Source organism: Neoarthrinium moseri, assembly GCF_022829205.1.
Source record: "Neoarthrinium moseri strain CBS 164.80 chromosome Unknown scaffold2_Wmoseri_CBS_16480, whole genome shotgun sequence".
Lineage (NCBI taxonomy): Eukaryota > Fungi > Ascomycota > Sordariomycetes > Amphisphaeriales > Apiosporaceae > Neoarthrinium > Neoarthrinium moseri.
This window is the reverse complement of record NW_026055116.1, coordinates 681033-703028: the sequence shown is the minus strand read 5'-3', so window position 1 is coordinate 703028 and position 21996 is coordinate 681033. Positions and strand designations below refer to the sequence as shown.

The 21996-nt window shown below is 52.6% G+C and overlaps 8 protein-coding genes across 8 annotated transcripts; 5 read left to right on the top strand and 3 right to left on the bottom strand.

Moving 5' to 3' along the window:
• Positions 1-860: 860 nt before the first annotated feature.
• Positions 861-2225, top strand: JN550_000973 (uncharacterized protein; the record flags this gene model as incomplete). The annotated part of the gene is made up of 3 exons (XM_049321834.1): positions 861-921; positions 981-2133; positions 2192-2225. 3 exons carry the CDS (start codon positions 861-863, stop codon positions 2223-2225), a joined length of 1248 nt encoding a protein of 415 aa, XP_049176879.1.
• Positions 2226-3467: 1242 nt separating this feature from the next.
• On the top strand, positions 3468-5263 carry JN550_000972 (uncharacterized protein; the record flags this gene model as incomplete). Its single annotated transcript, XM_049321823.1, has 2 exons — positions 3468-3560; positions 3788-5263. The coding sequence occupies 2 exons, from the start codon at positions 3468-3470 to the stop codon at positions 5261-5263; spliced, it is 1569 nt and encodes a 522-aa protein (XP_049176878.1).
• A 1989-nt stretch (positions 5264-7252) lies between these two features.
• On the top strand, positions 7253-8716 carry JN550_000971 (uncharacterized protein; the record flags this gene model as incomplete). The annotated part of the gene is made up of 1 exon (XM_049321812.1): positions 7253-8716. One exon carries the CDS (start codon positions 7253-7255, stop codon positions 8714-8716), a length of 1464 nt encoding a protein of 487 aa, XP_049176877.1.
• A 490-nt stretch (positions 8717-9206) lies between these two features.
• Positions 9207-9774, top strand: JN550_000970 (uncharacterized protein; the record flags this gene model as incomplete). The annotated part of the gene is made up of 2 exons (XM_049321801.1): positions 9207-9333; positions 9434-9774. 2 exons carry the CDS (start codon positions 9207-9209, stop codon positions 9772-9774), a joined length of 468 nt encoding a protein of 155 aa, XP_049176876.1.
• Positions 9775-10624: 850 nt separating this feature from the next.
• Positions 10625-11164, top strand: JN550_000969 (uncharacterized protein; the record flags this gene model as incomplete). The annotated part of the gene is made up of 2 exons (XM_049321790.1): positions 10625-10788; positions 10846-11164. 2 exons carry the CDS (start codon positions 10625-10627, stop codon positions 11162-11164), a joined length of 483 nt encoding a protein of 160 aa, XP_049176875.1.
• Positions 11165-13231: 2067 nt separating this feature from the next.
• JN550_000968 (uncharacterized protein) lies at positions 13232-14300 on the bottom strand (the record flags this gene model as incomplete). The annotated part of the gene is made up of 3 exons (XM_049321779.1): positions 13232-13532; positions 13581-13667; positions 13723-14300. 3 exons carry the CDS (start codon positions 14298-14300, stop codon positions 13232-13234), a joined length of 966 nt encoding a protein of 321 aa, XP_049176874.1.
• Positions 14301-14858: 558 nt separating this feature from the next.
• On the bottom strand, positions 14859-16073 carry JN550_000967 (uncharacterized protein; the record flags this gene model as incomplete). The annotated part of the gene is made up of 1 exon (XM_049321768.1): positions 14859-16073. One exon carries the CDS (start codon positions 16071-16073, stop codon positions 14859-14861), a length of 1215 nt encoding a protein of 404 aa, XP_049176873.1.
• Positions 16074-19380: 3307 nt separating this feature from the next.
• JN550_000966 (uncharacterized protein) lies at positions 19381-20529 on the bottom strand (the record flags this gene model as incomplete). The annotated part of the gene is made up of 1 exon (XM_049321757.1): positions 19381-20529. The coding sequence occupies one exon, from the start codon at positions 20527-20529 to the stop codon at positions 19381-19383; it is 1149 nt and encodes a 382-aa protein (XP_049176872.1).
• Between the last annotated feature and the right edge of the window lie 1467 nt (positions 20530-21996).

The window sequence follows — 21996 nt, the reverse complement described above, 5'->3', positions numbered from 1 at the left end:
GAGAGACTCATGCAGCCAGAGCCTGGACTGGTTGGGTCTCCGGTTCCTGACGGGAGAGCCCGGGGATGCCCAAGCTTTCTCCTCGAGTCCCCAGCGCCCATGGCCCGCTAGCGCCCTTTCAGCCCTCAACCTTCGACCTTCCAGAAGAACCATCCATTTCGGGGTTCGCCCTTGCCAGCTTACCCATTTCGAGCATGCCTTACTCAGAGTGGACCCCCAGGGCACCACCGGCGACTCGATTTGATTGGCCGCTGGCATGCGAAATTGGACCCTAAAATCTTCCCCCCCCCCGAAGCAGCCCAGGACGCCAGGCCCAGGAAAGCCCCAGGGCCTGTGCGACGGGGAGGTGGCCGTCTCCATGTCCTGTCGCCTCTGTGACAATCCCATCTCTCATCCTTTTCCTGTCCCTTCTGCGACGACCCTTATTGCGCCCAGCCTGCCGAATCGCTGCCTCCAATCGGTCGCCGGTTGAGTCTTCTTTCGCCAGTCTCTTTCGCCCATTTTCTCTTCCATCACCTCCCCTTTTGTCCCAGGCCAGCTCTATCTGGCCCCTACTCGCTTTTAAAATGTGAGTTCTACCCACTTACTTGGCCCGAGCGCATCGAGCTTATCCCTACCTCGCGACTCTGTCACGAAAGCTCGTTGCACTTTCGCGTTTCGACTTGAATTGCGCGACTCCATACTGATGCGACTGCCACAGCACACCAGATCTACCTTAACACCTTGTAATCCGGCTTTCGCATCCGTTTTGCGATCGTCCAAAGGCCATCTGCGAGGACGCGTTATTGATCCGACCTTCCATCGCGCAGTGCTCAATTGACAATTCTGGTCACCCCTGTTACCCCAACCAACCCGTTACCATGGCCTCTCGACAGCTCCCCGAGAAGCACAACCCTCTGATGGTGAACGACATCCCGGCTTGTACTTGACGATTGCCCCCCTGGTATGGCTATAAGACAGTCCACTTACAAGAACTCCAGATACCGAGCTTGTCTCCCGTCGCCGCCTCGGCCAGACCAAGCTGACGGCCAAGATGGTTGCGGCCGGCGCTGCCGGCGACGTCGATCCCTCGAGTCTCGGCGTCTTCGACTATGCCCACCTTCGCGCTCCTCTCCCCAAGGGTATTATTTCGGGCATCTTCAAGTCGTCGCCGAACTCGTACTTCCTCATGCGCCGCAGTCAGGATGGCTACGTGTCCGCGACCGGCATGTTCAAGGCGACTTTCCCCTATGCCGAAGCATCGGAGGAGGAGCAAGAACGCAAGTACATCAAGTCGCTCGAAACCACCAGCCACGAGGAGACGGCGGGGAATGTTTGGATTCCTCCGGAGCAAGCTTTGAAGATTGCCGAAGAATACCAGATCACCCCCTGGATTCGCGCGCTTCTGGACCCGGATGAGATTTCCATCACCAACACGCCTGACAGCCCTTCGAAGTCCATTCAAGCTCCTCCCAAGTTTGATCCTCTGCTGGCCACCCAGATCAGTCTGGCGCCTCCCACTCCTTCGTCTATTCCCCGTAGCACACGTGGACGACGCTCCGCGAGTCCCGCCAAGGCCCGACCCATCGCTTCCCCGAGAAAGAGAGGCACCAAGGTTAAGGCGACGCAGCAGGCGGTAACAGATACGCTTTCCGTCAAGGAAGGACGAGAACTCGCCGTCAACGGCACGCCCACAGAGGACACGGCATCATCGGCAGCAACCGAGGAGATCCAGATCAAGGAAATCACGAAGGAACCCTCCCTTGTGTTCGCACCCGCTGAGGAGGGTTCAAAGGTTCAAGTCAAGGTTGACCAGGATGTAAGAGTCTTCCAGGGTGTCGAGACGACCCACACCTCCGTTGAGTTGGAGCTCCCTGTCAACGAGCCACCTTCTGCCGAGGAAGCCGCGAGAATGGTGGACGAGGCCAAGCAAATGGTGCAAGCTGCTGCCGCCGAAGTCGCGGCATCTGGCGAGTCGTCGAAAGGCAAGCGCAAGGCCGACGAGATCACCGCTGGCGATGGGGAAGAGGAGAACAAGGATGGCCAGGCACTCACCGGGCCTCAGTCCAAGAAGGTCAAGACGGAAGTCGAATTGAGAAAGGAGCGGGTCCGAAACCGAGCTCTCATTGGCCTCAGTGCCACTCTCGCTGTCGGGTACGTGCACTGACCCCGAGGTTTCAATTGGTATAAGAGGTGCTAACACTCACGACAGAGCTCTCATCCCGTACGTTATGGGCGTATTCTGAGGAGAGGCACGGCAAAGGTGGTTGAGGGGCTTTGTGGAAGAAAAATCTAGAGTTGTACGCATGTGTTTGTGGTTTGCTTGGGAGTTTCGAGGCCCCTGTTCGTTCTGTTTTGCACATACCCCATACCCCCCATACCCCCAATGGTTGAAATCACCGACCATTTTGACCCAGATACGATACTCCATCATTTGGCTTCAGTAGATGGCCACATGGAGCAATCATGATGTACACATACTTGATCGCGCTATGGCGACGTGGATTTGGAGGATTTGGAGGCTGGCTTTAGTAGCTTTGACACGAGGAATTCAATCGTTAAGGGTGCAGCACCATCATATAATGTCTGAACTGGAAGAATATTGCCTCGACCGGAGTCTACCCCCATGGCCCCCGAGACGATTAAAAGCGGTAATGCTGGAAATCAAATATGCGGGACTAGAGGCATCGTTTTACAAGTATTGACTCTTTGCATGAGACCGGCTCAAGGAGACCCGCGGTCACCAGGTACATACACAGTGGTGCACCGCGGAATAGAAGAATTACTGCAAGGGCATTCGACAACCAGTGGCAGGCGGCGTTTCTTGCCCGAAGACTAACATATAAATGAATCAAGGCCTGTTACCAGAGCCCAGGTTGTGTATGGTCTAGTCCCAGGACCTGTGCATGTAAGAATCCCAAGCAGATGCGCTGCCCTGGGTGAATAAGTTGATGCAATGATACCGGTAGATTTAGAGGACTCCTATACGATCTAACAGTCACCAAAATTGGTTCAGCGTGCTGTGCCCAAGGCATCTCGCTCGCAACCCGTCCCGCAGGCAAAGTAGCAGCAGTGGATAACTCAAGTTATAGCATCGCGTGGGAGGGAAGCACGTGATCAAGGTCAGCCTGGAATGCAGCACGGTCCGGTGGGAGGTGTTTGTGGAGGAGCTCTGACCGCACCCAAAGCCGATTAGCGCCCTTTCCTGCCGCCCTCAGCTCCATTATCGCGACGCAATCACCGACCGCCCCTGGCAACATCAGGCACTCCGACGGCAACGATCCCCATCAGACACAGCAGTTCCACGGCCCAAATCCATCCATCGACGCGTGCCGCCCGCTCGACATCGACGCGCCCATCCACATGACGATTTTTGAATCGACGATACTCCGCGAGCCCAGGTAGCATTTGCGCCCGACTGTCGCAGCGTCGTCCTCGAGTCGGTGTCGTGGCCCCATACCCATCGCAGCACGTCACACGGCGTTGAGATGGGTGTTATCCGGAAGAAGACGGCCACGCGGGGCGGCGAAGGTGGCGTCAAGTATGTTTGCGACTCATGCTCGGCAGACATCACATCCACGGTATGTTTTCACGGCCTCAAGGCCTCTGCTTGTTGCCCGCGATGCGCCTCTACCCAACTCCAGCTGACCGGCGTCGCGGTCGCTCGGCCGGCTGCTTCCCCACGTCAGCCGGCCCGACACTCGGTCATGCATTCACATTCATTTCCCCCCACACAGCCATCCCCATTCCCCTGCCCGGCCTCGTCCCCGATTAAAAGCGCTCCGTGTTCTGATCATGGATTGTCTAGGTTCGCATAAGATGCGCACATGCGGACTGCAAAGAGTACGATTTGTGCGTGCAATGCTTCTCCAGTGGAGCCTCGAGCGGCAGCCACCAGCCGGCCACACACCCTTATAGAGTCATCGAGCAGAACTCGATCCCGATATTCGATGCCGAATGGGGTGCTGACGAGGAGCTACTTCTGCTGGAAGGATGCGAAATCTACGGCCTGGGGTCTTGGGCAGATATCGCCGATCACATTGGTGGCTATCGCCACAAGGACGAGGTACGGGATCACTACATCAAGACCTACGTCGAGTCGCCATGTTTTCCCCTACCGAAGCGATGTCGGCCTACCGACATGGAACTCGCGCAAGAGATCTCACGGGAAGAGTTCCAGGCTCGCAAGAAGAGGAGGATAGAGGAGCGGAGAGAAGCGCAGAAGAACGCCGCACCCATGCCGCCCAAGACCAAGCCTACTGCCAGTGTGCCGTCCTGTCACGAGATTCAAGGCTACATGCCCGGGCGTCTGGAATTCGAGACGGAGTATGCGAATGAGGCCGAGGAGGCCGTTCAGCTCATGCAATTTGACCCTGGCGATGGCATCAACCCTAGAACCGGCGAGCTAGAGCCTGAGATGGAGCTCAAGCTGACTGTCATGGACATCTATAATGCACGCCTCACCCAACGAGTCGAGCGGAAGAAGGTTGTCTTTGAGCATAACCTGCTCGATTATCGGGTGAACACGAAGGTGGAGAAGAACAGGACGAAGGAGGAACGCGATGTGCTCAATAAGGCGAAACCCTTTGCTAGGATGATGAACCACGACGACTTCGAGTCATTGTGCCAAGGCCTCCTCGATGAGCTGAACCTCCGTCAAGCCATCTCACAGCTTCAAGACTGGAGGAACCTCAGGATCGGAGACCTCCGCAGCGGAGAGAAGTACGAGGCAGACAAGGCAACACGCATACAGAGATCTATTCCAATGGGGTCCATGGACCGCGAGAGACTCGCCACTCAACAACGATCTAAGCAGAATGTGCAGCCGGAACCTCCGAGCGGCGCTGCTCTCCTAATTGCCCCTGAGCTGCCATTCCGCCCTGCAACCAACGGTGCCTCGTCGCTTCCCAACGGTGATTCAAAGGCAGTCCCCAACGGACATGCAAACGGCATCACCAACGGCACGGCCACCAATGGTGCTGCAACGCCTGCGAAGCAAAAATTCCAGTCGCAGCCGATCTCCGGGGTTCAGCCACTGCCGTTGACGCAGGACAACGCGCCCGACATTCACCTTCTTACACCAGAAGAGGTGGAGCTTTGCAAGGTGTCCCGGCTACAGCCAAAGCCGTACCTCATGATCAAGGAGCAAGTGTTGAAGGAGGCCCTCAAAGGCAATGGCGCTCTGAAGAAGAAGCAGGTCAAAGAGATATGCAGGCTGGACGGCCAAAAGGGTGGAAGAATATTTGACTTTTTCATCAATTCTGGGTGGATTGGCAAGGCATAACGACGATACTTGGTGTTCTACTCCCAAAGCTTTCCCAGTCTGCCTCTGACTTCCTCCATGGCTTCAGGCGGCTGTCTATTTATGTTTGACTTGTATGAGTTTGTTGCGTAGCTGGCGAGACCTCGTAGGTTCAACGGATGCAGCTGATCTTAGATCACTGTTATAGATTTAGGAGCAAGGAACATGTAAATTACGGTCTTCGAACCCCAGAAGCTCATACGCATCGTGCCTGCTGTCGGGTTTCGATTGTCCGGCTTGCGGATAGTCACGAGCGGATTCGCCTACGTAGATCCAGTGCCCTCCACACCTAAGTGGGTTTCTACGGTTTCCAGCCTAACATACGTACCCAGCACACATGTTCGAACATCCCACTTCAAGAAATTGATGTTTCTGGATGGATGATCGTCAGGGCTCCAGGCCAGCTCGGTACCCGGCACGGTCGAGATTGGAACTTGCACTACATGATCTTGGCAAAAGCATGATCCCCCTCACCTCGATGGCATGTTAGCATATTCCAAAACACCACTATCGATCGCCACTGCCCCAGGGTGTATTTGCACAACTCAGTCCAAATATACGGTCGATCCTTAAGAGGGAATCTTTTGAATTTTGCTCTCTCATTCTTTTGCTTGAGATTGACCACAGCGTATTCCGCAGACTGGCAGACTGGCAAGACTAGGTAGCGCAAACTCGCTCTTGTGAGCGCAAACACGGAGATGAAACTGTGACCAACCGTGTGGCTTTGAGACATTTGTCTTTCCCCAGACCGCGCACGAGCATTAATTGGCCCAGCGGGCTTCTGGTGCTGAAGTGTCCAAAGCAGACCAACTGTGCGTCTATTGGTGACACTGACGCCTCCGTCCTCTGAGCGCCGTAGCTACGCGACCCGGCACAGAGTAGTACGGCTGCGCGCAGGCTCCAGTCTCCAATGAGCCCTTCGGGTTGCAGTGTAGCACAATGTGGTTGGCTTCAGGGACTACAGTACGTAGTACGGGCCACCTCGACCGCCAAGTCGGCAGTGACGGCGCTCGCAGGGTCGCCGCTCTCTGAGGATATGAGACTTTGGTGGGGCACACCCAGGCTTTGCTGCTGGTAGGCTGGTTACACGCCTCTTTGCTTTGCAACGGAAGCATGGCAGATCCCCAAATAAGAAGCGGAAGGGGCAATTCTCGTTCGTCGGCGTGTCTTACTCGGCCCTCTATTTGTTGGGGGAGCGAAGCCGCGACACAAATAATCTCCATCCTCCCGAGCGTTATATTTTATTTTTCTCGAGGTCTATTTTCTCTTTTGCGAGAAACATTCTGATTTCGTCAAGGAAGGTTGGCGCTTCGGACTGCCGCCTCTGTTCTCTCTCTTCTTGTTATATGTGCGGCTACACTGCCACTCTTTCTCGTGAGAAACTGGAAGGCACACGCATTACTCAGGCCCTCTGCAGGTTCGGCTTTGGCTTTCTTTTTTGGCTGTCGCCGCCTCCTTCAACTTCCTCCCTCCATCTGCCATTCTCTAACTCTTGTCACTCTTTTCTTCATTCAGTCCGCAACGTTTTCGATTCGTCCATCCTCGATCGCTATTGGTATCCCTCGAGATCAACAGCCGCAAGACTCAAGTCGGGCTTGTTTCTTAGCAGCTTCGCCCCGGGGGGATCTTTTATACACCAATTACTGTCGGAGTTAGAATAGCCACTTCAGCCCTGGAGCGAGTGTGGTTCGGCATTCTCAAAGGAGACACCCTCCAAGGCAAGGTCCTTTGTGTGAAACCGGGTGCAATTTACATAGGAGAGGTGCGGGCCAAGCCGATCCGGTAGCTCCAGTCAGATTCGCCTGCGGCTTTCCAGCGACCTTCCTAACCGGAATTGACTTCGCTCCCAGCGTTTTCGGCGATCCCCCTGGCGCCGCAGATGCGAACGGCTGGCCGTGCTGGCCCGCCCAGGTACCGACTGTAGACCATTTTTAGGCCAGTTCGGCGCGACTTGGTTGCTCCTTTGCCAACATGGCAATCGCCAATCACCTACCGCAACAAATTGCGGGCTTCATGCCTCGACGAAATATCCTTATACCGACGCTGTGCATCGTCAGCATCATCTTGATATGGTACCTCCAGGTGCCTCCAACGTCAGTGGAATGGAGTAGCACTTCGAGAACCGGCGCTGAGCAAGCTGCCGCACCTCGTCCACCATCACAGCCGCCGCCACCAGCGCATCCCGTGAAACCCGAGCCGCCAGCCAAACCAGCAAAGCCTGTGACACCAGCACCACCAGCGAATATCGATTTTGATCTCTCCGATCCCGAAGCCCCATTTGTGGGCTGGCCACTACGGCGAGTTTGCGACGAAACGACCTGGGTGGAAGGGCTGGTCTACATTTGCGACAACAACTCGGGCGGTGTTGGGAACATTCGCAACTACATTCAAACGTGTCTACGGTATGCGATCGAGGCTGGCGCAAGCGGACTGGTGGTCCCCAAGATTCGGAAGCGATCGGACAAGGATCTGGCTGATCTGTTCACCTCTTACCTCCCGCTATCATACATGTTCGATGAGCAGCACTTCAAGGATGCGTTCCAGACGAACTGCCCACAGATCACCCTCTACGATGAGGTAACGGACATCCCCAATGTCCCTCTGGATATGGACAACAGACCGCGCATCGAGGAAATAGCTCCGAAGGACTATGGCAACCGTAAGGGGTGTGACTGGAAAGACCAGAACCGCCATACCGACCGCTTCGGTGACACTTTCCGCATATGGGTTGGAAATGCATCATACGGTATTCCTCCGTCGCGCGAGCATCCGCGGCTGATTCGATTTAAATGGGGCGTGCTTTGGGACTGGCAGATTTGGCGCGATGGGCCTGAGTTTGCTACAACATTTGGTAGTGTTCTGAAATTCAACAAGGAGCTCCTGCGTCTTGGGAAAATCGCATTGAAGAACATGCAGAGCCTGGCACAGACCCAGGGAGCGCGAGAAGGGGACTTTCTAGGTGTGCATCTCAGAACGGAAAACGACGCATTAAACTTCTGGCCCGTGTACGACACTCAAGCTACGGGCTATTTGCGCAAGGCAAAGGAAGGGAATTACAAAGCTGCATATCTGGCCACTGGCAATATCACGGAGGCCAAGAAGTTCGAGAAGCAGGCGCTTGAGACTGCTGACATGAAGGTCGTGACGAAACGAGAGCTGCTGGCCGGCGCAGACCTCGAGGCACTTGACGCGTTGAGCTGGGACCAACAAGGATTGGTCGACTTCGTCGTGCTCCTAGGAAGCAAATACTTTGTTGGGCCCATGCCCAGTAGTTTCTCCGTCTTCATGACAATCAAGCGACATCTGAAGACTGGCGGGTTATACACAAGACCATATAAGACGGGCACAGAAGGAGACGGCCTTAGCTATCTCGTCGGCCGATACGAGCAATACTGGGAGGACTGGCTATTCATGTTTGATGGCATGTGGCCCTGAATAGAGAAAAATTAGACAACTGGGGGAGATGGTGTTGTTACATTATGGTAATCAAACTGGGAGGCATGGCGTCATCGGTCTGGGACTTGTAGCATCTAACTCATTCTGTCAAGCACGAAGTGTGTCATAAACACATAGCTCAAATAATCAAGACATTCGATGCATCTTCATTTCTGATCGGTGTATGGCCATCCCTGGGCACAGGACCAGCTTCCCCATAACCTGGAAGTTGGGCACTGGGAGCTAAGTAAGGTACAGTAGTGGGTGGTACAGCATATTATGCACTATAACGCAGCCTGTCATGTGAGATTGCGGGGTCTCCAGCGGCCCGCCCTTGCAGCAGTTCCGGCAGTGTATGCTTGGTGGCAACCTCACCTCAGCCTCAGCCTCAGCACAGCGCCATCAGGACCACCCACCAATCAACGTCACTTGACCCTTGGCCCAGGACCCCCGACATATGACCATACTGTCTCGTCGAGCTGTCCACACAATGAGTTCTCTGGTGACCCTCAGCGATCTCAAGCGCATTTCGGCGGCCAAGCTGGCCGAGCAGCTCACGGCCAAGGCTGCTGGGTCCGGGAACGGCTCAATCGCCATTGTTGATGTGAGGGATGACGGTAAGTAGAGTTCCTCGCAGCCATTGGCGTTTCCTTTCTCTACCCTGTCCCCCACGATTGGACATATATTGACGATGGCCCGTCACCGTGGGGGGAAAAGACCACATCGGCGGCCATATCGCGGGCTCGCTCCACTTCCCCAGCCGCTCGCTCGACGCCATGATGCCGACGCTGCTGCGCCAGCTCGACGGCAAGGACACGGTCGTCTTCCACTGCGCACTGAGCCAGCAGCGCGGGCCCGGCGCCGCCCTGCGCTACCTGCGCGAGCGCGCCGACCTCCTGGCCAAGCAGAAGGCTAAGGGCGCCGCGCCCCCGGACAAGGCCCAGACCGTCTACGTCCTGGACCGCGGCTTCGTCGGCTGGCAGGAGGTTTACGGCACCGACGAGAAGCTCACCGAGGGCTACCGCAAGGAGCTCTGGGAGGACGGGTACTGGGGTTGAGAGAGGTGGTAGAAGGGGTAAGGTGCATGTCACGGTTTGGGAATAGTCTCGAGAAGGCGGCGATCCCCTGCAAGGACTACTCGGCCGAAGAGTTTAGGAGAGACCGAAAATTGAAGGCAATGGCCTTGCGTCGTGCCATCCTCCCGATTTGAACATGGGCGTCGGGTTGTATTGGAGCACATCGGCGTTGATTTGGTATTTGCAGACTATCATACAGCGAGGGAACTTGGGCAGCTGATATTGGGGAAATGGTAACATAGAGCCAAACTCATACATTTCACTGAGTGAGAAACTCCAACTTTCTTAAGTCTTTTTCATGGGTATTCAATCCTCTGATATGACTGAAGGGTGCTTGATAGTTACGAGGCAAAAGGAACCTGGACCCTTGGCAAAGAGGTCCAATTAGCTCTGTATAAGCTCTTTTATCACACGAGCAAGGAGCTCATACTATTCTAGCGCTGCAAGATCGCAGGTGCGAGTCACATATCCATTCTCCAAATAGCCATGGCAGCGGCCTCTTGGTTCGACGACGTCGCTGACGGCTGCCAGAGATTGGCGTCTCGCGGAGAACAGTTTCGGAAAGCGCGATACTCGAAAACTGCAGCTCATGAATGTCTATTGCAGAAAGAGGATGAAACTTTAGGCATCACTTTGCACATCTTCCAAGCACCCACCACGAATAATCATCATTCTGCACCACGTTATTTGCTTCGGCTCCTTGAACGCCAGACGGCCAGAGAATCTATACCTGGCATCATCTACAACTTGCCACATCATAGAGAGCTGTTTGCATCAGGACACCTCCATAAATACTGTCCACTTAGCTATCTTCCATCCCCTACCACGGAAGATGGGTACGTTTGTTTCGGTCATCGCACGCAAGTTGAAGAACCCCTGGGAGCCTGCGAGCAATGCTTGCGCGATCCTGGTGGAAAACAAAGTTCACGAAGGGCTCGATAACGACTGGGCCGAGGCGGCACTTACGATCAGCAACAATGCCACACTCTGCGCACAGTGAGTCTTCTACCCGTACAATATTGAAGATATACCACATGTTGAGTTCGCATGTAGATACGAGGCAACGGGCAGTGACTTCTGCAAGCTACCAGAAACCTTCCGCGAATCCTTCTCAAGATCATGCGACCCTCCGGTGACCTTTCTCAACATCATTGGGTCCTTCTTGCTCGGTATCTCTGTGTTCCTTCTCTGCACCATTGTCTTTGTGCTGGTACTAGCATTACTGCTCCTCGCCGGCATGTTCTTTGTGGACCTCTTCGAGAACCTTCAGCAATGTTTTTCAAAGAAGAAGACCTGGGCAGAATTTGAACTCAAACGTATGAGGCACCTTTCTCGAGGTTGTGTAGGGTCAATCGAAGACACCGAGAGATGAAAGTAAGAAGTGGCATTTGGTCGAGGCACTTTTGACGGGGCTACGTGCAACATGGTTTCCCGGCACAATGGCTAGTGAGGTGGGACGGTAGGATATCAGTTTCAGTAGATCCGAATTAATGATGAGCCACTCCTCATCCTATAACATTGCTCAGGAAGAAGTATGTGATAACAAGAAGAGCACCCGTCAGTCTAAAGAGTTCAATAGCAGTCGAATGTATACAGGTAGGCGACTTTTGTCTACCGCGGGTGCATGGATATTGTGGAACGGTGTCGCGATCGGCAGGACATGTTTGGCGTTGGACACAATCTGGTGGCAGCCACTATAGCCTGCCTAGAAACAACAATTGGAAAGGAGTGTGATTTCCAATCGACTACTTAGCTTTGAGCGCGCCTGGATTCTGGCCTTTTGAGTTTGGAAGTAAACCAAATTATTTGCTCGCACCACCTGCGATTGTGTCAACGCACAATTGGAACCCCCAAACCTAGAGCCTCTGGCTCTATAATCTATTCAACTACCTGTCCAGTTAGTTATCTAACCACGACAACGACTGCTGCAAGGACCTCTGCACACCATATAAAATGAGTACAGCTAAACTCATACCAATGTTACGGGACAGCCCACGAACCACTACACCAAAAGGACAAGTTGACTGACCGCACGATCAGTCACTAAGTGGGCTTATCTAGATAAATGTTTACAGCTGGAATAAGCCATTCTATAACAAGCACGACATCGTTAATACATTCAGCGGACCACATTCGAGTCGGCAAACTGCATTCATCTGAATTCACCCCCTTCTTGCCTGAGTTCATATCTCGAAAGAGGGGACAAAATTTGCATCCGCACAACAATTCAAGTAGTGCGTCATTTCGTTTGTTCTCATAAGCAAGGAGAGAGCATATCAAAACATATGTTTGCCAGAGTGCTGATGACAGTGCGGCGACGAGATAGGTCTCATATAGCCGCAGCGTAGAATCACAGGCTACGACATCTTTTCAGATATCATGTGAAAATTTGGCAAAGCCTGGCTATATACAATTAGAATTATTGGGAGTAGTCTTTTAACTTTGATTTTGTACTCCATGCTTTCTCCGAAGTTCCGCGTACACGTTTATAAATCATATCTCTCACAGTTTCTGGTCATTCTAGCAATGAAGAACTCTGGGATATCTCGCTTCTCCAATCTCAGGTCAAGAATCCACTCAGCTAATCACTCCTATCGGTGCTCCCTACCTGGCTCGCAGGTCACAAAAACAGCGCTAACCAGAATATTTGCCGAATACTTTGGCAATGATCGTGTTCTACCCATTCTGCCGCCACCGCACCTCCAAAGAGGGCTGCAAACTAGGCCAACGTGTATCCATCAGCACGCCACCAAGACTGCGGCGCTGGTCTACGTTCGAAAGTATGAAAGACAACATGAAGAGGAAATTTGAGAGTATTCGCTCAGTCCTCCGGAAAGCTTTTCGACTAGTAGCGCTAGGGGTCATCCTTCTTCCATTCTTACCGATGACTGGGGCTTGCTTATTGTTTGATTGGGTATACGAACGTGTAGGGGCTTACGCTGATTGAGACTCTCATCTTTAAGCATTTTATAAAGGGTGCAGGAGGCGGCCATTATAAGCATGCTTGTTGGTTTGCTGTCAAAGTACGATCCGAATAGGGGCGATGTTCACCTGTAAAGCTACTCATCACGGCTAATAGACCGAATTACCACTGTACATGAGAATAATTGCATTAAAGCTATAAGTTTACTGAGCGCTCACATAAAAAGACGGTCGTAATGTTATGAGTTAAGTTTAACCAAAGCACTCCGCACTTGCGGGGCATACACTTGGGGTACCTTTTCCCCCCTCGGCAAATGCGAAAACATTGAGAAGAAACAATTATAAGTCAAGGACAGGGAAAGAGTTGATCAAACTCAGCATTCAACGACGTGATGTTCTATCCGCCTTGATCTGTTCAAGGCTATATTTGATGAGAAGCTACTAATGGCCAAACTTCCCTCATCTGAATTCTTCTGGGCTTAGGCCTATTCTAATCAAGTCACCCACTCCGGTGCTTTCAAGGCTTAATGTACTTGAACTTCTCAGCCGCATCCACGAGGGCTTCCTCAATGGTCGTTTCATGGGCGCTGTGTCCAGCGTCGCCGATGATCTTGTACTCTATGTTGCTGTTGTCTTTGCCACCCAGGGCTTTGTAAAGGTCCCAGCTCGTCTTTGCGGGACATACCACATCATATCGGCCTTGGATAATGACGATAGGGAGGTGCTTGATCTTGTGGGCGTCATCAACTAGTTGGCCGTCCTTCATCCAGCCCCCGTTCACGAAGAAGTGGCATTCGATGCGTGCAAATGCGAGAGCCCTGACGGAATCAACAGTTGAACTTCTATGGGCATGAGGTTAAACTCACCACTTGGGATCGTCCGCTTTAGCGATGTAGGATGGGTCGACCATAAGTTTGCTGGTTGATACCTCCCAACGGCTCCAAGCACCGGCACTGTATCAAACTGGTCAGACTCACGCAGGTAATGCATGCAGAGGAAAGTGCGTACCATTTGAGCTTCTCTTCTTCATTGTCCCCGGTCAAGCGTTTGTAATAAGCCGCCATCATATCTCCTCTCTCCTCCTTGGGGATGGCGGCCTCATAAGGTTCGAAGTAGTCTGGGAACAGGAAATTGGCCCCCTGCTGGTAATACCATTCAAGCTCTTCCCTTCTCAGAGTGAATATGCCCCTGATGATAAGGCCTAGACACCGGTCTGGGTATGTCTCCGAGTAAGCGAGAGAGAGAGTCGAACCCCATGAACCGCCAAAGACAATCCATTTGTCGACACCAAGGTGTTGACGCAGCTTCTCAATGTCCTCCACTAGAGTCCAGGTGGTGTTGTCCTCCAAGGAAGCATGCGGGGTCGACTTGCCGGAGCCACGCTGGTCGAAAAGGATGCTACGGTAGTGGGCCGGATCGAAGTACTGTCTGTCCGACTCCTCTGTGCCGCCGCCAGGCCCGCCATGGAGATAAATGATCGGTACACCAGAGGGGTTACCACACTCCTCCCAGTAAACGGAGTGAACGGAGGATACCTTGAGGTGGCCTGACTTGTTGGTGTCGAACTTTGGATAAACCGGCGCCATGATGCATGGACAGAATGGGATATTTCGAACGGGCTTCTCGTGCCTCGAAGTGATGGGTCAGTCCACCGAGTTTTAACGTTGAAAGCCGGAAGCCTCGCCAACGCCAACGCCGAAGACCCAACCCCGCTCAGGCTCCGGTGGTGCTCCACATATTCCCACAATAAAGCCGCTAGAAGCCGGACTCCTTCTACAGCCAGCCTGACAGACCTAACCACTCTCACTCTTGTTTACAAGGTTGACGTTGCGATTGGTCTTTGCCATCATTGAAACGAAACAAATCGATAGGCCTGATGATGAGGCCATGGTCATATGCTTAGTTTCTCATATTTGCAGAGTCGCGGCTGTTGAACCAGCACCTCGCTAGTAAATACGTAGGTATCTTTCTGGTTTCCGCCTTTGCCCCTCCTTACACCGGGATCATAGGGTATCTCATTTACCTGACCGGTCTCCCGAAACACGTCAGTCCTGTTAAAGCATTGTCTTGCCTCCCTGTAGGCCTCCGTGCCCATAAGCCGATGCGATGCTATTCCCCCCGAACTCCAAGCAAGACCCTCTCTATCACAACGCCCGGCCCGTTATTCTCCTCGAGTTGTCAATCGAAGATGCCTGACCAATGGTTTCCCTTGAGGCTTCAAACGACGTCGGCTCATACGTTATCGAAGGCGCTATGGAGCCTTTCCGCCTGAATTCAGTCTGCGCCATCTCGCCTGCTCCTGATATTTCCCGGGCTTGCTCTTTTTGTTTCTTCATCTCGACCTGCTTCAGCACACCCAACCTGGTATTCTTCTCCTCGTCCCGAATCCTATTTTCGTAATGCTTCAACATAGTGTAAACAGTGCCAAGTGGCCACGACTGTGCAACAGACCGTAGGCCTGGCGGGAAGACGAGCGATTCATTGGTAAGCTCTTCTAGCAAGCGGTTCAAAGTGATGACCTGCTTCCAAGAAACCAGTCGGTCGCCTATCAGGAATATCGGATATCGGGCCATGGCAATTTCATCGATAAGCCACGTTCGGTGAAAAAGTGGTCTCCCGGTAAAATCAACAAGTGCTGGGTAGTAAGGGCCCTCAAGCCCTTGAGACCAGAGATAAGCTACCTTCTGTAACCATTGGTGTTGCGGGGCATAGTTCTCAGGGTGAAGTCGCTTATCCTCAGGCTCGCCGAAGTTGGGCGGCATTGCCGCTTCCACGTGCTGTAATATTTCCAGAGAGACATCAGTGAGCTCTCCCTTGGGCCCAAGCCACCCAACCACCATCTGGGCAGAGCGGTAGACCATCCCCATGTGCGTGAGTTTCTGAGCCTCCTCTTGTGGGTTCCGATGATCAATGCAAAGAGCGTCAAACCAGACATAGAGGGTCTTCTCGTCATCCCGGCCCCCCTGTGAATCTCCGAAAACTGACTTGACTTGCCTCAAAGCCTCCTTCAGCCAGTTGGGTCTCTTGTTCTTCGTCTGAGTCGGGGACCATGGCCGACCAGGTTGGGCCGGAGGATCGAGAAAAACTGCGCGGACATGTCTGAGTATCTGGCCTAGGCTGGCTGGCACTGCAATATTGTTGTCGTTGATTATGATATTTTCCGTCTCGGTTCCTGATAGTAAGCAGGATATCGCCAGGTACTCTATCTTGTCTGTGAGGGCCACATTGATAAGACGAGCGACGGGAGCTTGGTCGATATCGTCGGCTGGCTGTAGCTGGAGGAGGCGTATCTCTGATCTTGACGGATCTAGCTTGCGGAATTGCACGCCACTGGGACCCCGCGATTCCATAGACTCCATCACATCACCGAGACAAACCGGCCGTGGCTACTGTTCTAGTGATGTCCTGGTATTGAGAAAAGATGATTGAGCACTTCGTGCGGGTTTGCCTAATAGCGTTGCGAGTTTGCACTACACGTGGATGCTGTGTCCGCGTCAGATTTTAGTTGTCGCTGGGGTCCAGCGACACCAGACCAAGCTACCTATCTATACACAGACCATGGAAGAACTCACTTACTTCCATCAACAGAACCTGCGGGGCACATCGAGCTAGCGGATGAGAGACCGGAAATGTTCTGGCTTGCTCCCACTAGAATGGACGCGAATGTCGATCCTCTCGGATCCCTGGCGGGACATCTTCAGCTCGAACCCACTCTGGCGGCGAGGCACAGGCATCTCCATTACCGGCAATCGCTGGATGGGATGTGATCTCGCAAGAGAAGCCAATGAAGCAGTGGGGCGCAGATCGGATTTCCCAAACTCCATGAGAGATTGGCATGCGTCAAGAGACCAAGCCAGACTAGTCAATCAATGGAGTGACGAACTGGCAGGCTCAAATGCAGCTGAAAATAGCCGAACTGAACCCACACGTTTGAGTTTGCACTATAGCACCAAGCGGATTGTCTAGTCACCACGCACTTGCTAGAAGGAGTCACGGACCAAGTGAGAAACGTGTGCCACTCGACGTCAACTTGGCTAACTTGCCAAGCGCCCCTTGCTAGCCTCGACTCTCCCAATGAAAGACGAAGCCTCATCCGCCATTATTCTTCGCGGCCCGGTGATTTGCAGGAACTGACAGTGCCTTGCCTCATGATCCCTGCGAAGTGCGGAATAAATGCAGAAGGACGGGCCCCCTGCTGCCAAACCTGCAGATCACGCTCGCCTACTCCGGACGACGAGCCAAGCTTCGAACAAGTTGGCATGCTATTTGCCCACCAGTGCCATAATAACACCTTGCTCCACGTGGCGCAATCTTTGACACTGATCGCCATAGGTGACATGCTTGACAGCAGGGGCGCCATGCACGAACCCACATGGCCATGTCGGCGTAGCGCCACGCTCGGTACCTCGGCTGCCCTTTGGTGCGACTATATGACCCAGTGCCTTGGGTAATTGCTATCTCGGATTTTAGGGATCCATACGAGAAAACTCGAAGGGGAAAAATCCATTGACCCCGCCAGGATCAATCTGTCGGATACCGCAAGATGGTGGGTAGCAAGTGGCCACTGAAGTGTCATAGCTCCTATCCATATAACGAAACCTCCGTGACCTGCGCGCCATATGTATATGCCGCTGTCGGAAATTCAAGCTTGGATCTCAACAAAAGTTGCCTCTTTTCATCTCATCGTCTCGCGATGTATCCTATTAAGCTACCACGTCTGCAGACAATGATGCCCTTATGTGAAGGGAGATCAAGGAATACGTGGGGTACAATGGCGGTATGAGGCTGAAGAGACCGTCGGAAAGTGCCGAGCCCGGCGATTCGTAGATAAGGCACTGTCGATCCCGAAAGGAGGCAAAAAGAGGAAATAATCTTCAGACCCCATATCTCATTAAGATCATCCTACCATAGTACTCTGCAATGGAGCAGACCGCTTGCTCCCATATTGGTCACTGCTTTGGGGACTTGTCCATTATCTGATCGTGAAGCTGACATATGTCTCATATGAGACAGGAGTACCATCTCAAATGATAAAGGGAGACTCGCTCGGTGGCGTCATAAACAATCAATGGAACAAATAAAATCGTATATATGGCAGCTGTACAACTCCTAGCGCGCCATAAGAAGCTAGATCAACAAGGTGCTGCAGATGTTGACGAAGCCTACACCCTATGTCTCGCGTATGTGGCTCATGAACTGTCGGCACTACGGCCTAATACATCCCGTTGATTCGCAGTCGTATCCACTCTATCGGAGAACATGTCAGAACTACTAGTGGTGGAGAGTTAGGAGAGCAGGTTGCTTTATCTAGCTCTCTTCTTGCTGCTTTGTTCCAGAGCCAGCAGTAAGATGATTATGCACACTACGCTCTCAACCGTATGATTGGTGCTACCGGCCCCTTCAGGTTGACTGACGTTGGCTTCATCATTTTACACAGACGAATCATGCGTGCCAACCATAGCCCGGAACCCTTGCACCACAATCTTGATAATTCTTCAAGTATCCCACCGCTTGCGTTCAGGATGTGTCACAGCTGTCAATAGGAGATATCTACAACCAGAATTCCCGAGTCTGAAACTTTCAACAGTACAAGAAAACTTCGACCAGCTCTGAAAATCGCCCAGCAGAATCAGATACAGATTCATGAACTAGCCCCCTCCCCCAACACGAACCGTGGAGGCCCTATTGGTAAAATTGGACCTCGGGACCTTTTGGCGAAACTCTAAATCAAGAGTGATATTAACTCATTACTTAAACATCTTACTGTAGTGTGGTGAATAGTTCGGTTTCTACGTGCTTCCTGCGCCACCATGCCTCGAGATATTGAAAACAGTCAGTGAACACTTCAACTTAGATGAATGGAAAGCTAGAACAGGTCTTTTAATCCTTCCTCCACAGTCGATTTGTAGCTTGGATCATATCCGCGTTAGATCCGCCCTAGGACAATCAACCAGGTGTTGATACCATTAAGGCTTTGCCCAAACGACACTCCTTCTACCTTGGTTGTTGTGATGACCCTGTATAAGCTGGTACTTGGGCATCGATCTTGTCGGAGGTCGTGGTAGCAGTGTTAATGCTCAGTAGCTTTGCAACAACGTCATGTGCTTATGGGAGGGCTGTTGAAGGCCTGATATCTGGGTTACCGAGTCCAAGTTGGCACTGCTATCATTTATCGGCGGCAGCAGCGAACTTTCCCGAGATTTCACCCTCTGTTGACATTAGGCAGTACTCTAAAATCTACTTCACTATTCAACAAACATCTCACTATTCAACAAACATCATTCGGGGTTTCCAAATTGGGTTAGAGAGGTACATACTCCCAAGTGAGCACGTGGAGCCTTGTGTAAGATCAGAGGTGGTGATGCGAATTATAATTAAACATATAGTCATTGCTCTAGACGCTACTCACCCTGGCACCTTGTATGATACATCTACGGACGATTCCTAAGCCCGAGCTATGGTGCGTTTCACTGTGTCTCTAGTAGATTGGCTTCTAGTCAGATCATGAATATCACTGCGTGCAAACGTGCGCAGTCGCCATACCATGAGCGTCAATTCTACGTTAATTACTATAATTCAATTCGCGAAACTAACAAACTATGGAACTACGAAGTTACGCTATGTAACCGTTCCTCCTCCAAGATATCCGTTTCTTCGCGCTCGAAGTTAGATTCGACGTCGCTTCTCGAAGAACTCGTCGTCGTCGTTGTCGGCATCGTCATTGCGACGTCGCTTTCGCTTAAGCTCCGTCTGCGCCGCGTCCAGCTGGGACTGGAGCGCGGCGATGCTCTGTTGCTGCTGCGCGATAGTCTGTCGCTGATTGGCCAACATCTGCTCGCGCTTCTCACGAGTGCGCCTCGCCGCGGCGTTGTTTCTGGCGCGCTTCTCGGCGCGGTCGATCTCCGCCATCTCCTGGTTGCGCATGGCGCGGCGGAGTCGCTCTGTGTCCGACATGTCGTCGTTAATGGGCAGGTATGGCACGCGAGTCGATCGCTTGTTGATCTTGACACGCTTCAGCGGGGGCTGTCCTGCTCGCGGGGCGGTAATCTGCTCCGAGCGGGGGCGTGCCACGATATCGCTGAGTCTGATGGGCCCGCCGTCTTCGCCGTCAGTTGTGACAACTCGAGGTGTTCCGTCGTCGGAAATGTCGACCGTGACCTTCTTCGGAGGGGCGCGACCTCCGGTAATAGGCGCACACTGCATATCGGTAGCAGTAGCACGTCGTGGACCAGGAACTTCAGTGGGAACAAGACCAGACCCAGGAGTCGGGTTGATCCCCATGGGCTGAGGGGCCTGGCCCGAAGCTGCGTGCTGCTGGAAAGTGGCGGCCTGCTGCGAGGTCGTGCCGAGATACTGAGATTCGGCCTGCATAGCTCGAGCGCGGCTGTGAAGATTGGCGTTTGTAGCCTGACCTGGGTGCGAAGCAAGGAGGCTCTCTGCGGCTTCGTTGCGAGCAACACGGAATCCCTGAGCCATCGAAAGCTGTTGGTTTATGTTGTTCGCAAGATCGAGTATACCCTGGTTGGCCTCAATCTGCAGGTCGTTAACCCAGTTCTGCTGGTCTTCGAGCTCCCTCTGCGAAAAGCCCTGTCGAGGCCTGGGGTAAGGACCCTCAGGATATCCAGGGAAGTTGGTGTTGTCGACCAAGGCGCCGCTCATCATGGCATCGCCAACCTGAGAGGCCTGAGGCTGAGCTTCAGTGCCAGGGGTGAAGAGCGAATCGTCGAGGTGGAAGTTCTCGAGCTCACTGAGATCAAAAGGGGAGAGCTCTCGAAGTCTCGGGTCGATATGGCTGTCCTTGTGCTGGTTTGGCATCGCTGAAGGCTTTTGCAGAGATATTGAGGGGAGTTCTAAGCGGCAAGTGGATACTTGAGTGCTGTTACAATGTTGTTGATGCTGAATTGTTTGGGTACATTGGCGGAGGGGGAAATGTACATCAGGCCTGTCGTATTGTCTGTACTTATACATTCGTGAGGGCTGTTAGTCACCGACCCCTGTGCTCCATTTGCAAGTGAATCTTGCTCTTTCCGCCATACTAACGACAAACGGTATGCTCGAGTGACCTTTCGAGATCAGACGAGTCGCCAACCAGGTGCTGTCCAGGCCCGTCGGTACACAGGAACTGGGCCAATCATCCAATGTTGAGGTCTTCTGGTGAAAACAACTGAAGACAGAGTAGTCAGTGAGCGTCTTCTATGGAAGTCTCTTCACTATCTGACCGGAGTGCCCCTGGAACCTGCCGATTGAATTCATTGATCGGTTCTGGCCTGTATAGAAGCAAGGTGCGATTGAAAAGGCACTATCATCTAGGCATGATTGAACCGCGGCGATGCTTAATGTTCAAGTCTTCAGTTATGTTGCATCCCTTAGAGGCTGTTGATTGCTGTCAAAGGCTGTGTTGCTTTATGTGGAGCGATGGTTACTGGAATCTGACGGCCGACTGCTTGCGCGTGAGATTTGAGTTGCCGTTGACAGAGGTAGACGTTGCGTTGCTGGATGGTCTCTCACTGCTGTATCGAACATCCTCTCCTGAAGTTGTCGCTTGCTCAAGAATGCCGCAGACCCCAACCACTGGTGTGTACTAACGCTTTCCTTCCCGGTTGCAACTCAACCTGTGTTTTGGGAAGTATGCTGCTTGGTGATCAACCGAGTCATCCAACTGATGACTTTGACTGCCGCTTGCCACGAGAATTGTTGACTTCGGAAAAGCCCTCTTGTGTTTCGCGTGCATACTTGCATCTTCCGTTCTCATAGAGTCGTTAGGAGTCAGAATGTCCCAAGACCTAGATGTTGTTTTCCACTCCGAGTTCTATTATGTGGTAAAGAATCAGCTTCTAATACATTCATTGTACTAGATTAGGATCTGTTGAGGCTCGCAATCATAATATGTATGATCTGGCTCAACAGACCAATTGCCGTCTCTCAAATACTCGGTATAAGCCAGCCGTAGTACAACATCGCAGGAGCTGACTGAAGAAACAAGGATATGTTTTGTGCACGAGTCTTAATCCATGGATGGTATCGCTGCACTGTACCTGGAAAAAGCTGTTGATGTGTGGCCTGAATCTCGCGGTCTGTATGAAGTGCTGAGCCGGCTCAAGAAATGACCCTGGAAGCCAAAGCGATCCGGAATTCATAGTAAGATATCTCTCTCACGCGAAGTACCTCCAAAGCCTTTGTTCGATATCCAACAAGACACGGATGCGTGTTTGCCGCGATATTATCTCTGCCTGGGCGCTCATGAGCGTGAAATGCTGAGTGTGGAATGTTGAAAGCAGGGCA